At 37.0% G+C, this 17563-nt stretch overlaps 1 protein-coding gene across 14 annotated transcripts in view; it reads left to right on the forward strand.

Moving 5' to 3' along the window:
- The window catches only part of PHF20L1 (PHD finger protein 20 like 1), a 62586-nt gene extending 51408 nt beyond the window's left edge, over window positions 1-11178 (forward strand). For 6 of the 14 annotated variants that reach the window (XM_033125966.1, XM_033125972.1, XM_033125978.1 and 3 more), the window contains 6 exons: window positions 417-598; window positions 1611-1710; window positions 3023-3218; window positions 4342-4708; window positions 5950-6115; window positions 8076-10350. In XM_033125966.1, coding sequence (XP_032981857.1) covers window positions 417-598; window positions 1611-1710; window positions 3023-3218; window positions 4342-4708; window positions 5950-6115; window positions 8076-8218 — 1154 coding nt within the window. In that variant the 3' untranslated portion in view covers window positions 8219-10350. Of the gene's footprint in view, window positions 1-416; window positions 599-1610; window positions 1711-3022; window positions 3219-4341; window positions 4709-5949; window positions 6116-8075 lie in introns of all 14 variants that reach the window. The other 8 variants (XM_033125976.1, XM_033125971.1, XM_033125974.1 and 5 more) reach the window with 5 other exon arrangements.
- The last annotated feature ends 6385 nt before the right edge of the window (window positions 11179-17563 follow it).

Genomic DNA, 17563 nt, shown 5'->3' on the forward strand with positions numbered 1-17563 from the left:
GGCGAGCCCTTTCTCCTCTGTGAAGTGCTGTTTATCTCTGGCACAAGTAATGAAACCTGTTCTCTTTACAACCTGTGGTTCTTGTGAGGACCAAAAGGGATAACATTTGTGAAAGCACTTGGAACCTATGCAGATATACATTGTTAATATCAACCTTAGCCATAATCTCTAAACACCAAGACTAGGGGATACTTTCTGACTTACCTATGTATACATTAAGATGTAAAGCATTCATAATTACCTAAGCTTCAAAAATCATCTGTTTCTTCATCCAGAGGCAAACAATCTAGTCACGTTTGTTTGCCCTCCCTCTCTAAATAGTTAACAGCTTATAGGCACTTCCCATAGCACCTTTCTTTCTGGAAAAGACAGAAAAATGGAAAAGTATGCTGAGTATACTTTTATGTATATTCTAGACTTAACAGATGTGGAATTCCTAGATGATTCTTCCACGGAGAGCTTGCTTCTCAGCGGGGATGAGTACAATCAGGACTTCGATTCAACCAATTTTGAGGAATCTCAGGATGAAGACGATGCTCTTAATGAAATTGTGCGATGCATTTGTGAGATGGATGAGGAGAATGGCTTCATGATCCAGGTGAGTCTCCCACCATCCCGAATTAGCCGTCTCAGCTGCTCACTCGGTGCATCCGGGCTTCTGTTCTCTCTCTTCACTAACCGTCCTGTCGGGGATGGGGCTTTCCAACTTACCATGTGTGAAATGCCCGCAGTGATGACTGGGAAATCTCTTCTTCAGAGAAGTAGACAGTTTTCTCATTGGAGGGTCACTCTCCCTTTGCTAGGGTGTTCCGTTTGAGGCCTCTAAGCTGAAATTCCTTCCGGGAGCCGTTAAGATGGGCGAGCGTCCACAGTGAAGGGTAGACCATCGCAGCCCTTCTCGTCCTGATCTGGATCCCTGTTGTTGCAATAATTTGTTATATGCTCAACCTTCAGCAGGCAGCTATGGAAATATCAAAGTTTCCCCTATTCTGGAAGATTAAAGGAAAACTTTGTTGCAAGGGTTAACCATTACAAACAGCTTCTCCCTGTAGAAAGAGTATCTTTAAGAAAAAAGGCAAGTGTCACCCATATTTTGTGGTGACATTGGAAGATGTGGAGATGTTAGTTACAGGAATGTAAAAATAGTAATCTTTTTTCCTGCCCCTTTTTAGCGGTTTTTCTCAGATAAGGGAACTACAGATTTATAGGCTCACCACACAGGTAGTACTTTAAGAGACTGTTGTCACAGGCATTGCGACAAACTTGCCTTTTTTAAAAAAACTTCTGCACTTGAAAAGCTGTATTTTAGAGTTTTAAGCATATAATTGTCTAGGAATCAGTGGGAAATAGATGAGGGAAATAGTTCTATGACTTTTTTATGATTTAAGTAATTTATCAATGCACATTTTAGTGGGCACAACACAAGGAAGTTCTTGGAATAGTTGAGTGTTTCAGAAGTGAAATTTGTCTTCCACCATCGCTTGCTTTTGGTGTGTGGAGTAAAACTGAGCTGGGGCCTGAGCAGGGGATGAAGCCAGCTCACTGCGAGGAAGGGAGCTTGTCTGTCCCTAGAGTAGAGCGGTGACTCTCCGACTCCTGTTTCCCACCAGTGTGAAGAGTGCCTGTGCTGGCAGCACAGTGTGTGCATGGGTCTGCTAGAGGACAGCATCCCAGAGCAGTACATCTGCTACGTCTGCCGAGACCCCCCTGGTAAGACTCCATCGCTGTGGGGCTGCCCGCTGCCCGCATGTCCTGTTAGGGATTCCACAGGGTGTTGGTCACACTCGGCCTCCATAGTGACATTTGCAAGTGGTGTTCACCGTTCCAGTTTTATTTTCCGTATTAATTACTTAGGTGAATTACTTAGGTGAAGAAACATGACCGTAAATTTGTCAACATAATTACTGCTTTACTGGGAGGACAGAGTTACGGCGTTTCCATAGAGAAACACTGGCCGCTTAGTATGCTCCTATGTGCTGATTTCTCAGTAGGTTTATGCGTGGCTATTTGAATGGAACCGTATTCTGAACTTAACACGCCTCCTGACATAGTTTCATAAAAGTTTCTGATAGTGCTGTGTATCCAACTAATTTCACAGCAGATGGGATCTCAGATTATCACATATGACCCCGTTATCTCACTGAGGCAACTAGGACACAGAAAGTAGAATGCTTTGTGGATAGCACTAGATGTGGCAGAACAGGGATGAAAACCTGCACCTTTAGACTCCCCGTTCATTGACCTTTCCACTTAGTGTCCTCTGCCATGCTGGAGGCTGTTAGCATAGCACTATTCTGTACGTTATGTACAGTTTCAGCTTCTGAGGCTGAAAATAACTGGATATTCTCAAATGAAAGCCTAATGAATTATCCCCACATCTATCAAAAAAGTAACATTAAGAAGCAGGAGAATTATTCAGACCTGTATGAATGTCGACATTTGTTCACGCATTCATTCATTCAGCAGCATTTATTGGCTGCCTTTTGTTTGCCACATGGGTAAGGGGTAAGATGATTGAGTCTAACCACGCCTTTCACTATCTCCTAGTGTAGTAGGGACACAGACACAGCAGCAGCTAATCATGGTGGGATAGAATTACTGTTGGTAATGAAGACAGAATCATACAGGATTCTGTGAGATCTCAGACGTGGGGAGGGGTCCTACTCACTTAACTAGAACTCGTGTTTCATCCATTTCAAAATGAAGGTCAGTGAGAGAAACAAGCTCCTTTGTCTAAGTTTCTCTCCCGACCTCTCAGCCTTATTAGAAGACAGATAAAAGATACCTAGAAAATGGAAAGCAGTACACTCAGGTTCCCTTCGCAGTTGTCAGCTGCCACTGAGCACACCGAGTGGAGTCCGTTCTCTTTAGTGGGCAGGAAATCCTCAAAATGCTGCTTTGCTCTTTTTGAATTTGTTTTTTGTACCATGCTTCACCTTGTTTACTAAATGATGTTAGTAGCGGTTGAAAGTAAAGCTGAACAAGTGGAATCCTTTGTGACTAGTGTCAACTTCATCTGCAGGTCAGAGGTGGAGTGCAAAATACCGTTATGATAAGGATTGGTTGAATAATGGGAAAATGTGCGGGTTGTCATTTTTAAAGGAAAATTATTCTCATCTCAATGCCAAAAAGATAGTTTCCACACATCACCTGCTCGCGGATGTCTGTGGTGTTACAAAAGTCCTGCACGGCCTACAGCTGAAGATTGGCATACTCAAGTAAGTGAGGGTGCCCCGGGATGGTCGTGCTGAGCATCATTTCTAATTCAGACAAATCATTCGGCCTTTTGATGGGTCAGATGAGCAGTCTGGAAGACAGAATCGTTATTTGAGTAAATTTTAACTTACAAAAAAAGAAAAGATTAGTAACTTGATGAATAGCTGCTTCATGCCTATTGTCCAGGAACAGGTAAGCATGGTTGGAGGTAGATACAGCAGCTGGGATTTCAACAAATGTCAGCCCCTGTCCCACTGCGTTGTGTGCTCACAACTTGTACAACATTAAGTAATTTGCTGCAGTGAACCCTGTGTTTTATGTCCTGGAATGCTGTCAAGATGAAACAGATTCAATAGCAACTTTTTCAGTTACCTTAAGGTTGACTTTGAAGGGAGCTGGCAGGTCATGTCATCCATTCCTCTGCTGTGCACCCCAGACAACTGTCCCATCAAAAATCAGTCTTGAGCCTCCCTAAACAACGTGTCAGAATGTTCTTGACTTTCTTATTCCTGGCTAGAATTATTATTTAAAAAAACACACAAAAGACATATTTATATAAAAACAGGATGATTCACTGGTTCCTCACAAGATTTTCTTCATTCTGACTCGCTTGCCTGGGCCAGAAATGTCCTTTCTCCTGCTCCGTCCATATCCTGGGGCCTCCCACACTGACTAGAGCACAGAGCGCGCCCACGACCTGTAATTCCTGACCGCTGTGCAGGCCACGCCGCCTCCCCTTGCTGGTGCTGTCTGCTACATGCCAGGAATTTGTGCTTTCATATGACATTTTATTGATTGCTTGAATAAGCCTGAAAAGTAGATCTTACCTGTTTGACAGATGGGTAGTCAAAGATAGAGGTTATATCACTTGTCCGAGCTCCTCAGTGGCACAGCAGGACTCAACGCACCAGACTGTTGAGTAGCATTCTTTCTACTGTGACTTTTACCGTGTGAAGGATTTTAGTATTTTCTAAGATGTAGAATTCTTAGGGGTCCAAAAGATCAAATTTATAATTTCAGAAACAAAGGGTTAACTGTGTAATTTTGTATTCTGAAATTTATTATAGTATTAAACTTATTGCTGGATTTTTTTTCTGAATTGCTGTTCTCCAATTTTGTTTTAAGGAATAAACATCATCCTGACCTTCATCTCTGGGCTTGTTCTGGGAAGCGAAAAGACCAAGACCAAGTAACTGCTGGGGTAGAGAAAAAAATAACAGTGCAAGACACGGTTAATCTGGAAGAAAAGAAATATCATGTACAAAACCATAAAGAACCACCTCGTTGGCCCCTAAAAATGGAAGGAACTTATATAACAAGTGAGCACAGCTACCAGAAACCACAAAATTTTGGTCAAGACTGCAGATCTCTTGCAGAACCTGGGAGCTCAGATGATGATGATGTTAGCAGTTTTGAAGAAGAACAAGAATTCCACATGAGAGAGAAAAGCCGTTTACAATACACGGTGAAAGAAGATGGAATGCTTGAAAAGGTATAACTCGTTCATTTGTCTTCTTGGAAAATGGGGTAGACCAGCAAAGAAAAATTTTATAAAATAACACATACTGTGAGATTTCACTCACATTTTCCAAGTTCTTGAGTACCTTGTTAGGGTACAAACATTGTTTCCTCTATAAGAAAACACTGGCCGTTTGGATGTTTAATTATTTCCTAATTCAGAACAGTAGTAATTCACTAAACTTGTGCCCTAACAAAAATTTCAATTTTGTAAGCACACCTAGCTAGATACCTCCAAAAAATATGAGCCACATTGTATTTGAAATGAAAATTGTGTGAGAACATGAAAGTGCATATAGGTGCCTATACAGTTTAATATAATTTGTCTTTTTTATGTGTTTTAGACAAAAGGTGGCACTTCAGTCCTCTTTAAAATATTAGCATATTTGTATATACATATCAATCCTATTATATAGCTGAATTCGTAGAGCTGTGTGTACATTGAATATTTATACACTTATTTCCTATACATTGGACTTGTCTTAGACGTGTTGTATTTTCACTTTTTTTTTTTTTTAAGTTTCAATTAGCAATGCCTTTAAAATTAGTTCTTTATTTTTCTGGCTTCCTTTATCAAGTAACCACTATAAATACTTAACTGAATTTGGGAAGCTTGTATTTCATAAAACTTGTGGTAAATTTTGTTGTCAAATTAATATCCCTTTTATGAGATTGGTTATTTCTGAGTTCACATTTGGGGTGTGTGTGTGTGTGTTAAACAGTTTTCACTTTTTAAACGTTTTTTGCTTTTCTCTCGCCTCATTGATTTAACTGCCCCCTAAAGTCCACTCTACAGTTAATTGGACTTTATACTGGTCTTTGCCGACTTCCTTGATTTTTTCCGTTAGTGCTTTTTGCCTTCATTCTCCTTATTTCACCAGCTTCGGTTAATTGAAGATATGGGTAGTCCAAATTAGCTGGGCATTCTAATGAAGGCCATAATTAGTGACTTCCTCTGTTTTGCATGTTTTCTTCAGTGCCTTTGGCCATGTATAGCAGTTTGCCGCTGGGCATTGTGGGGACGCAAGGTGGGCATGCCTGCTCTTAAGGGCCATCAGATGTAATTTGATTATGTGCTAGCCGTCCTTTAAAAATACCCGGAGTCAGGTTGGATTTCACTGATCCTTGAGGGTGATGAGGTTTGTAATCTTTTTTTTTTTTTTTATGATAGTACATTTCATCCAACTCTTTGTTTTTTCCAATGGTCTTTTGGAGAAGAAGCCAGCTGAAAAGAACACGGTATTTGTTTATAATGATAAGAAAAGCACAGAAGACCCGGGAGACGCACACCTTCAGTGGCAGCTCAATCTCCTCACGCACATAGAGAACGTGCAGAATGAAGTCGCCAGCAGGATGGACCTAATAGAAAAAGAAGTTGATGGTAATTTAAGAAAGAACTACAGTACAACCACTATAGTGTGTAAAGTGTGTGTGTGTGATTATGCAGTCGTCATTTAAGGATTTTACATTGTGGGGTGGAAAGCGCAGATGCGCGCCTCCTGATGGAGCTTTGCCGCTCCCTTTACATGGACTTCACTCAGCTGGCATTTGGGGTCCGTTCTGCTCAAGACAACACGACTGAATATTACGTCAGGTTATTTTTTAAGGTGGATGTTTAATAAATACTGCCCCTCTGCCCGGCACAGTATAGAGCACTTAGGAGATATTTACTCGTTTCATTGAACTGTGTGTTCTTTGGAAGTTTGCATAAAGACATTAAGCGTATTTGAAATATGGGGGAAAACATTTTTGCTTTCACTTTGGTCACTATTTGTTAGGTGCAATTAATAACAACAAAAAGCTCATATAAGGTTAGGTACGTTAAACCTTAACATTTGCATACAAATTTCCAAATAGTTTTTTAAAAAAGTATATTTTTAACTATCACACAGGAGCCCTGAGGAGTAAACATGGAAGATACTATCCCCATTTTATAGTAGTTGAGAAGAGAGTAACTTAGGTTACCCTCTTCCTAACCCAGTGTATTTCCTGTGCTTTCTGACTCCTTTTTCCTCCCAACTTCATAGATTGCATTATTGCATTCTCCCCCCACCCACGTTTTTTCTTTTTTAATTTGCAAAAGGATGTGATACATTCGCCCTATGCTGAGTTAGAGCTTCTACTGCTTTATTTTTCCCTGAGAAACGAGGAAATGGAAACCCATTTCAGAAGCATCTTCTATTTGTTGATACTAACTATAGAGTTAGTTTAATGTTTTGAGTAGATGTGTGAAGGAAAAAAAGGCAGCTTGACACTATCCCCTATTAGTAATAAAAAATGTAGAATGCAAATTAATTGCATTCTGCCTAGACTTCTAATGTGTTTGCATGTTTTCTTTTAAAAGTAATGATAAAATAGCAGAATTGAAAAGGACACTGAGAAATTGCCATGTCCTTTCCTTTATTAAAAATGAGCTTTTGGATTTAAAATAAAAATGGTTAGAGTAGCTAAATTTCACTTAAGATGAAGTAGAGATAATTTAAGCCTAAATTAATAGAAACCTTGAGTAGGCACAGGAAGCTGTTGGTTCATATTCCAGAAGAGACTAAAGGGAGACAATCAAAATGAAGTTAGTTTATATATACAGGTGTGATCAAAAGATGGTGAATGTTTAAATTAAAAAAAATGTGTTACAGTACATGACACATTGCCATTAATCACCCTCCAAAGATTTTTCCCTCACTTCGAACACACTTGTCCCATCATTCTTGCCACTTTATGAAGCAGTTCTGGAAGTCCTTTTTCATGAGTTTTTTCATCCTCCATCATGACAACGCTACGTGTCACACATCGCTTCTGATACAGCAATTTCTGTCAAATAAAAACATTATGGTGTGTCCTCATCTACCTTATTCACTGGATATGGCACCGTGCGACTTCTGGCTCTTCCCCAAAGTTAAAATGACCATGAAAACAAAACATTTTGAATCGATTCAGGACATCAAGCCATCCACGACAGCGCAACTACAGACACTCAGGAAAGAGGACTTCCAGAAGTGCTCCAGAAAGTGGCAGGAACGATGGGATAAGTGTGTTAGAAACGAGGGGGAGTATTTTAAGGGGGATTAATGGCAATGTGTCTTCTACTGTAATAAGCTTTTTTTATTTAAACATTCACTGTATCGTGTGTGTGAGTGTGTGTATATATGAAAAAATTACGATAATAGCAGATTAAGGTTACCAAGGGGAACTAGATCTCTTGTGGCTGCTAAACCTCTCAGGAACGGCTTGTGTATATTGGCCTCCTAGGGAAAGGGAAGTGAACTCTGTGTCCATCACTTCTCCAACCTGATGAGTATATCATTGTTTGCCATTTAAATTTGTTCTCTTCTCTCATTTAGTTCTGGAAAGCTGGCTTGATTTCACAGGGGAGTTGGAGCCACCTGACCCTCTCACAAGACTGCCCCAACTCAAACGCCACATCAAACAGCTTCTGATTGACATGGGCAAAGTACAACAGATAGCAACTCTTTGTTCTGTATGACAGCAGTGAAAACCTGCAGAAAAGAGTGTGGCTCTCCTCAGTCCAGGAAGTTTTATTATCCACGTGACTGCTAAGTGGATAGTTCAAAAGCTTAGTGATGTTTGGTCATTTATTGATTTGTGACATCAATAAGAGCACCTTGAAAGGGAAAATGAACAACTTTATCAAGGAAGCTAATATGAAAAATTTGTGAGTAAGCTACAAATAATAACGTGCTATATGCCAAGGATGAGCGAATGTAGAATCTAATCTAGACGAAGGGAATTCAACTGGCAGGATTTTTGAATGAAAGCTCGAGATACCTGTAGAAAGAAATATGGTGTATTTATATAGTTTCTAGTAAGAAAATCCACGTTTATAAACCAGCATTTGGCCAAAAACAAAATGGTAGGGGGAATCTACATTCTGGAAAGTTCTTTAAGGTTGCTATAAGAACTGTCTTTGCAGTTGCTGCAGCTGCATGGAAGGTTGGGGTATTTAAACTTGTATAGGATCATGAGCTGTTTCTTAGGTGATGAATGTCCTTAATCAGAAAACTGACAGCAGAAGTCTCACTTCTGGGGAAAACAATTGTGGAATTTTTACTTCATTATGAATCTATTTTAAAAACAAACACCAAATAATTGGAATTTATTGCAGGCATTAAAGCTCATTGAAAACAAAATGGGTGGCAGAAGGGTCAGTGTGCCAAATGATGATGATACTGCTGGAAAGAGAATTTTAAATACCGTGGGAGTCTCCCACCCCAAGTCTTACATAATGCCATCAGTCCATCAGAAACATATGTGTCGCATATGCTATATATATATAATATATATGGTTGAATTGCAGTATTCAGGCTTCAACGTACCATTTGATCCTGAGTATGCTTGGTGTTTGCCTTCAGAAAATAAATTGTACATAACCTCGGCTGGGATGAGGAGTGACAAAGCTATCAAAATGATTTGTGGCTGTGGATTTTTTTAAACTGCTGGTAGTGGAATACTGGAAAATCTTCATTTCTGAAGATGAATTTTATTTTTTAAAAAAAGTACATGCGCACTCAAAACTTTTAGCTTTGGTCACAAATGGACAAATTCTGAAACCAAAGGCAACTAAGTTGCTGTGTTAGCTCTTGCTGGATTTCGAGCCCAGGTCGTCCTGTCCGCAGTGCCCCGTGCTCCACGCGTAGGTCTGCGCAAGTGTGGATGCTTGTTTGAAACAGACGCTCAACGTCCATATGTACATAATCTACACATATTTATATCTACACATATCTAGTTTTATTACTATAGACTATAAGAATTGGTGGTTAACATGAAATGTTACCTTTTAACAGACTGTTTTTAAAAATTACAAATGTATGTACAGGTTTTGAAACTTTTTTAAAAAGGGGGAAAAGACTGTTAAGAGGAGGCTATGTGATGACATGTAACACTTGAATATTTTATGCCTCGTTCTGTTTATCGGTTCTAGCAACCTGTATAAATACGTTTTAGAACTGATGAACAGTAAACTTGAATTTATCTTTGATAAGAATACATGCCACTGTACATTCAGATATTATTTAAATTTGCAAACACACTGTTCTATATGTAAGGTACTGTATGTAAAACTTTATTAAAACTATTCCACATATCTTACATTTTCAGCTTGCCTTTTTGCGGCCTTATATTTTGATGTAAAGATGAGGAAAAGTATGTGCTAAGTAGTCATTAGAAATTTTTCTTGCCTTTTGAGATTCTCCAACTTGACAAATGTGCCAAAGATCAACCGACATAGAATACAGTCGTGTGTATTTACTTATGATACATTAACCTTGTCAAAGATCTTACTGAGAAATGAAAAGCTTTAGTAGAGGTGATATTATGGGGTAGTTGCTTAACTTTGCATATTAAAGTAAATAGTGCCTGTATCCCATGTGTGGAGTAAATTTGCTAATGTCTGTATTTCAAGATTGATATTATATTCATTTGTCTTTTAAAATAAGAGCTCTAATCTTTGCCCGATTGTGGTTAAATTCTAGACATTGAATTCATTTCTTTTCAGAAAGGGAGCAAATGGCCTCCTTAACCTATGAATAGCGGTGTAGCCTAGATTCTTGTCACATACTCAGAAGACCCTTTGTACCCAGTAACACTCATCTTCTCAATCCAAGGCGACCATGGTTAAATTAATGTGCATTTGTTCTTGTCGTATACTAAAATTAGATCACTTTGTTAGCCAGAAAATGAAGTTCCGTTAATAATTAGATTGCTAACATTTTTGTTCTGCTTCTATGTATATGAATTGGAAGTCAGAATTTTTTAATTTAGATTTTTAAAGTAAATCTATGTCAAATTATATGTATGTACATATTCATTGAGTAGAGAGTGTATCAACAATCAGTTGAAGGCTTTTTAGCAACTAGTGGGCTGAGCATTCCTTGTGGAAGAGAGTGAATTAGTTTTTGAAATTTTAAGTCCATGGTGAGGCTCAGATGAGTTGATTATCTCTCCACTTAGTCTTACTTTAAAAATCGTAGGTATATATATTTAAACATAAGCAATAAACTTGTGAGGGTGTTTCTTGAAAAGATAACTTTTCATTGCTACCCAGACAGAATAGAATGAGGATTGGTGGGGAGGGATCATTCTTAGTCTGTTACCGATAAATATGATTTGCACTTTGTCACACGGTGTGTGGTTCTGCTGACTTAACTGTTTTCAAAATTAAGGGTAATCCCCTCTTTACTTTAGGGAACTTGGTGCTTCTCAGTTAAAGCCCCTTTGCCTACGACTCATTTCCACTGACTTACTATGTTCACATGCCACATGTTCAAAATGAAGCACCCCATTTCCCCTGCAGTCTCCTGGATCTCCTGCCAGCTTCATTCTCTCTGCTAATAACATTACCCTGAGAGCCCCAACATGGCAACTCCGTCTTCCCCCACGTGCATTTCATCACCAGATGTGCTGGTTCCTCAAGATGTGTGGTGTGTTCTCCCCCTTTTCTCCATCTCACTGGTCGTCCACCATTTGTCATAAAAATCATATGGAGGTATTACTACTGGCCACTGAAATTTTAGCTTTGCCTTCATTAGAATGCAAAATGGTCACTTCCAGGCTAGAGAATTAACCCTGAGTGCTCTGGGCCAGCCGTTCCACGTATTACCCACAGTGTCTAATTTAGTTCTCTTGTAAGGTAAAACAGGATCATTTTTCAGGATGGGGAAACAGAGTTAGATATACTTAGAAACTTGTCCTGGATAAGACAGGCAACAGGTTCAAGATTCAAATCATGTACTATTCAAGCTTATGTTCTTTTCCTAAGCAGGTGTGTTTCAACTCTTGTCATTTCAGTTTTCTGCCCTGAAATCTCTAGTGACTCCCTATTTGAAACCAAATCAGGTGTGTATAATCTGTGTCTTTTACACTTTATCTAACTCTCAAATTTATTTAAATATAGCCTTACTGTTAGATAGACAACGATTGTTTCCATCTCTTGCCTTCATATAATTTCCCTGTTCTGGAAAATTCTTTGTTTCTACAAAGCCAGACAATTCTTCAAGCTTCAATTTCTCTTCCTAAGAGAAGCAATCCATTATTGAAGGCCTGTTTTAATATCCTGCATTGTAAAGCTGTGGAGGAACTATATCCGTTAGTGAATAATAACTTGGTTTAGTACCACAGACGAGAACTTTGCAAGCCTCTATTTAAATTCTCACTCTGGCAATTTACTAGCAAAAATCTCTCTGAGCTTTGTTTTCCTTCTCTATATAATGCCTAACATGAACCTTGTTTTGAGAATTAAATGAAGCAAATAAAGTATCCAGAAGCTCTTTTAAATGATAAAGTTGAAAATTAAATGTAGTAGACGATATATTGAGTATCATCTGTGTACCAGTCTTTAAGTTTTGTGGCAAGATACAGAATTTATGTTAAGATGAAAGTCTGTAGGCTAATGGACACATAGCCATATTTTTCAATGACACCGGTAATATCGGAGAGTACAGGGAACCAATGAGACAAAAGAAAGGAAAGATAATTAGACTTTTCCTAATTATCCTAACTTCCTAGGAGTTTGGGGGAAATAGATGATTCTGTATGTTAAAACGGTGGTGTTCGACCTCTGCACAGGAATTTTTGAACAATTATAATCCTCTCCTGGTACCTGTTGTCTTTGGGTACCCCTGAAAGTAGATCCAGAGACAAGACTTAGTGTATTTAGTGTATTTAAGAGATCATCCCAAAAAGTTGATGTGAGGGAAAGGGAAAGTGGGGGAGGGAAGGAAAAAGCCAACGTAAATATGCACAGTTGACACTGTTATTGGCAGTGGGGATTTGGATTCTGCCATTTGAAATTGTTCATCATAAATTGAAACAATTGCAAAGGTTGTGATTTCTGATTTGTAAATAGTGGCTTGTTAAAGTCAACCTACCATTTAAAAATGTACGCAAATAGAATCAGTACAGTTCTGCTACTTACATCTAGTTTAAAAATACACAAGCTGTTCCCTAACGTGGAAATTTTACATATTTTTATATTTTTACATTCTCTTTTTTTGCTTTTCTACTTTACTTTCCAATAGAGTGTTACCTTCTTTTATATTTACAGGTATTTATCATTCTCTCAGACTTTTGTCCACACAAAAAAACAGTACATTGCAATTTTAAAATGTATTTATAGACTTCATAATAGAGTATCAAAATATATGGAGCAAACACTAACATCATGGACTAGAAAATAGGAAAATCTACAATTATAGTTGTAGATGTCAACCCTCCCTTAGGATTACTGGAACAAGTAGAAACCAGGACGTAGAAAACTTGGGGGAAAAAGGGAACCCTCAGTTGATCTAATTGACATTTATTGAACATTCCACCCATCAACATAGGAATACAAGTGTTCTTTCCGATTGCACTTGGGACACTCAAAAAGATGGACTACACACTAGGCTATAGAACATCTCAATAAATTTATATCTGGAAAAATTCAAACAACCTGGAAAATACACCTGTACGTAACCCATGAGTCAAAAAAGTTACAACTAAAATTAGAAAATGTTTTTAATTGAAAGTGAAAACAACATGCTAAAATTTGTGGGAAATGTATAGCTTATATTAAAAGATACAAAAGTCACTGATCGAAGATTTTAAAACAGAGAAAGGAACATATTAAAACCAAAACAAGTAGAAAGGGGAGGAAATTACGATATGTGCTGTAATCAATGAAATACTAAGCAGAAAACGGAAGCATCAATAGAAACCAAAAGCTGATTCTTTGAATAGAACAATAAAACTAAATTCTAGGTAGACTCATCAAAAATTAAAATGGAAGGGGGAACATTATATCCAACAAATTTTAAAAGGGTTATTATGAGAAACTATATTCCAATAAATTTGACAGCATACATGAAATGAAAAAGTTTCTTAAAAGCACACAACCAAAACTGACTCAAAAAAATTAAATTGAAATTTTAATTTAGAATGTTCCCTCAGGACCAGGCCTAAATGTAATTTTTGTCAAACATTTTAAGGAAGAAATAATCTCACTTTTACACAAACCCTGGCAGAAAGTAGAGAAGAAACGAACACTTATTTTTTGAGACTAGCTTTGAGTTCATAACAGGACCAAGTAAAGAACACAAGGAAAGAAAATTACAAACAAGTCCGTATTCCTCTTGAACATAGTCACAAAACCCTAACCAAAGTGCTAGCGATGTGAATTCAATGATAATGGATAATATATCAAGATCAAGTTGGTATCCCACAGGAATACAAGTTGGTTGAATATGCAAAAATCAATGTAATATATCAATACAGAATTAAAATGATACGTTCATCTATGAAGAAAAAGCATTTCACAAATTTCAGCATCCATTCATGAATAAAAACTATCAGAAAAGGAACAGACAGGAATTTTCATAGCTATAAAGGGCGTCTACCAAGAAAACCCTTGACATCATAATGGTAAGTGAATATTTTCCTCTCTAAGATAAAGAACAAGGCCAGAAAGTCCAGATGCTAATAACAAATTCTGTCCAATATTGACGTGAAGGTCCTGCTAGTGCAACATGGCACTGAGCAATAAAGGAAGGAAAATGAGAGGCATACCACTCAGAAAGGAAAAACCAGCATTTGCAAGTGATATATGTTCATGAAAATGTCAAAGGAATCCACCAAAATGCTACTAAACTGAAACGTGTATACATAAGCAATGAGCTATTGGAAATCAGAATTAAAAATTGCATTTTCACAGACAATAGTTTAGTGCTTACTAGAGGGAGGGTAAGGGGGGTGGGGGGTGGGAGATGAGGGTAAGGGGGATCAAATATATGATGATGGAAGGAGAACTGAATCTGGGTGGTGAACACACAATGGGATTTATAGATGGTGTAATACAGAATTGTACACCTGAAATCTATGTAATTTAATTTCACTAACAATTGTCACCCCAATACATTTTTAAAAATGCATTTTCAATGGAATTAAAAATATGGATACTTAGGGATAAATCTGAAAAAGTATATGCAGAACTTGTACACAGAAAACTACAAAACTGCTTAGACTAATTAAAGATGAGATAAATAAATGGATATACCAAGATCATGGCTTGGCAGACATAATACTGTTAAAAATGTCAGTTCTCCCAAAACTGACCTATAGATATAATGCAATCCCAATTAAAATCCCAGCAGACTTTCTGAAATAGAAATTAGCAAGCTACTTCTAAATGTTGTGTGGAAATGTAGAGGGCCTAGAACAGTCAGTCTAAGCAATTTTGAAAAAGAACAAAGTTGAAGGACATAGAATTTCTGACTTGGGTGCTTATTATCAAGCTACAGTAATCGATACAGTGTGGAAGTGGCATAAGGATAGAGATGTTTGTTGATACAGAATAGAGAACCCAGAAACAGACCTGAAAACATGGTCAATTGAATGAATGAGAGTCCTTGTTGCCCCAAATCCTCGTCAGCATTTGGTTTTGCCAGTGTTTTGGATTTTAGACATTCTGATAGGTGTGCTGTGGTATCATTTTAATTTGCATGTGGATGTCCTATTGCACCAGCACCATTTGTGGAAACATTTATTTTCCGTTTGAATTACCGAGGTGCCTCTGTTGAAAAGCAATTGACCATAATTGTGTAAGTCTATTTCTGTACTCTGTATTCTCTTCCCATTGATGTATGTCTATCCTTATGCAAATATAAAACTGCCTCCATTATTATAGCTTTATAGTAAGGTTTTGAATAAGGTAGTGTAATTCCTCTATGTTCTTTCTTACCTGTTTTTGTCAATTCTAGGTTTTTGCATTTTCATAAAACCTTTAGGACCAGATTGTCAACTTCTTTCAAAAACTTGCTGGATTTTGACAGGAATTGCACTGAACCTACAGCTCGATTACCATCTTAACACTATTGAGTCTTTTGATCATGGTATAGTATGTTTCTCCACTTCTTCACTATTTCTGTATTTTTTTCTCAGCAATGTTTTATAGTTTTCATTGTTCAGATTTTGTACTTATTAAATTTATTTCTAAGTATTCTTGATCGTGTAAATGGAATTGTTAGTTTTTTTTCCCAGCTATTTAATTACTAGAATATAAAGAAAATTGATTTTTTTATATCTTGTAGCCTGTGACATTATTAAACTCATTTATTAGTGCTAGAATTTTTATGTGTTCCCTATTATTTTCTACATACAATATCATGTTTTCAAACAATAAAGACAGTTTTACTTATTCCATACTAATATGGATGCCTTTTATTATTTTTCCTTGCATTATTGCACAGGCTAGAACATCCGGTACAACAATGTGGATAAAAGTGATGAGAATAGACATTCTTGCATTGTTACCTAAAGAAAAAGCATTCTGGCTTTCACCATTAAAGATGATGTTATTTGTAAGTTTTCAGTCCATGCCTTTTATTAGATTGAGGGAGTTATCTTTCATGAGTTTTTTGAGTTTTTATTTTGAATAGGTATTGGATTTTGTCAAATTTGTTTGTTTCTATAGAGATGGTCGTATAAATTTAAAATTTTTCTTTTAATATTACATTAATTCTTTTTGAGGTTAAACTAACCTTGCATTCCCAGAATAAACCCCATTTGGTTATAATGTATAATCCCTTTTATGTATTGCTGAATTTGATTTGCTAATATATTGCTGAGGATTATTGTATCTATATTCATAAAGGATATTGTTCTGTAGTTTGCTTGTGATGCTTTTGTCTGGCTTTGATATCAGGGTAACACTGGATTCATTAAATAAATTGGGAAGTGTTTCCTTCTCCATTTTCTGGAAGACTTTATGTGGAGTTAGTATTATTTGTTCTTTAAATTTTTGCTAGAATTCACCAGTGAAGCCATTAGGGATTGGCCTTTTAATTGTGGAAAAAATTTTCATTGCTTACTGATTTTCTTTAGTCAATATTGTTCTATTCAGTTTTTAAATTTCAGAATTTCAATATTTTTATTTTGAGCTTGTTTTTGAAGTTTGTGTTTCAAGGAATTTGTTCATTTTGTTAAGTTATCTAATCTGCTGAAATGATTTTTTAAAATAATTCTTTTAATTTCTTACCATTTTTTAAATTTCTATGTGGTCCATAGTGATGTCCCCTCTTTCATTCTTGATTTTATATTACCGTGTTTCCCCCAAAATAAGACCAGGTCTTATATTAGTTTTTTGTTTCAAAAGACGCATCAGGGCTTATATTCAGGGGATGTCATCCTGAAAAATCATGCGAGGGCTTATTTTCCCGTTAGGTCTTATTTTCAGGGAAACGTGATAGTATCTCCTCCTTTTCTCCCCCATCCATCCATCTATCTATCTATCCTTTTCTTTTCTTTTCTCCCTCCCCCCCTGCCTCTCTCTCTCTCTCTCTTTCTCTCTCTCTCTCTTTCTCTCTCTCTCTCTCTCTTTCTCTCTCTCTCTCTCCCTCTCTCTCTCTCTCTCTCTCTCTCTCTCATCAGTCTACATAGACAACTTTCAGTTTTGTTGGCCTTTAAGAAATAAACTGTTGCTTTACTTTTTTTGTTTTGTTTTATGTTTCACTCATTTTTCCTCCCTTCTACTTACTTTGGATTTGTATTGCTTTCCTATATCTAACTTCTTAAGATGGAAAATATGATTATTGATTTTAGAGCTTTCTTCTAATATGAGCATTTAAAGTTATAAATTTCCCTCTAAGCACTGATTTACCTACATACCATACATTTTGATATATTTGCATTTTCATTCAGCTCAAAATATTTTCTAATTACATTGTGGCTTTTTATTTGACTATAGATTATTTCAAAGTGCTTAATTTCCAAATACATGGGGATTTCCCAGATTTCATTCTGTTATTGATTTGTAGTTTCATTCCATTATAGTTGGAGAATA

Source organism: Rhinolophus ferrumequinum, chromosome 14 (assembly GCF_004115265.2).
Source record: "Rhinolophus ferrumequinum isolate MPI-CBG mRhiFer1 chromosome 14, mRhiFer1_v1.p, whole genome shotgun sequence".
NCBI lineage: Eukaryota > Metazoa > Chordata > Mammalia > Chiroptera > Rhinolophidae > Rhinolophus > Rhinolophus ferrumequinum.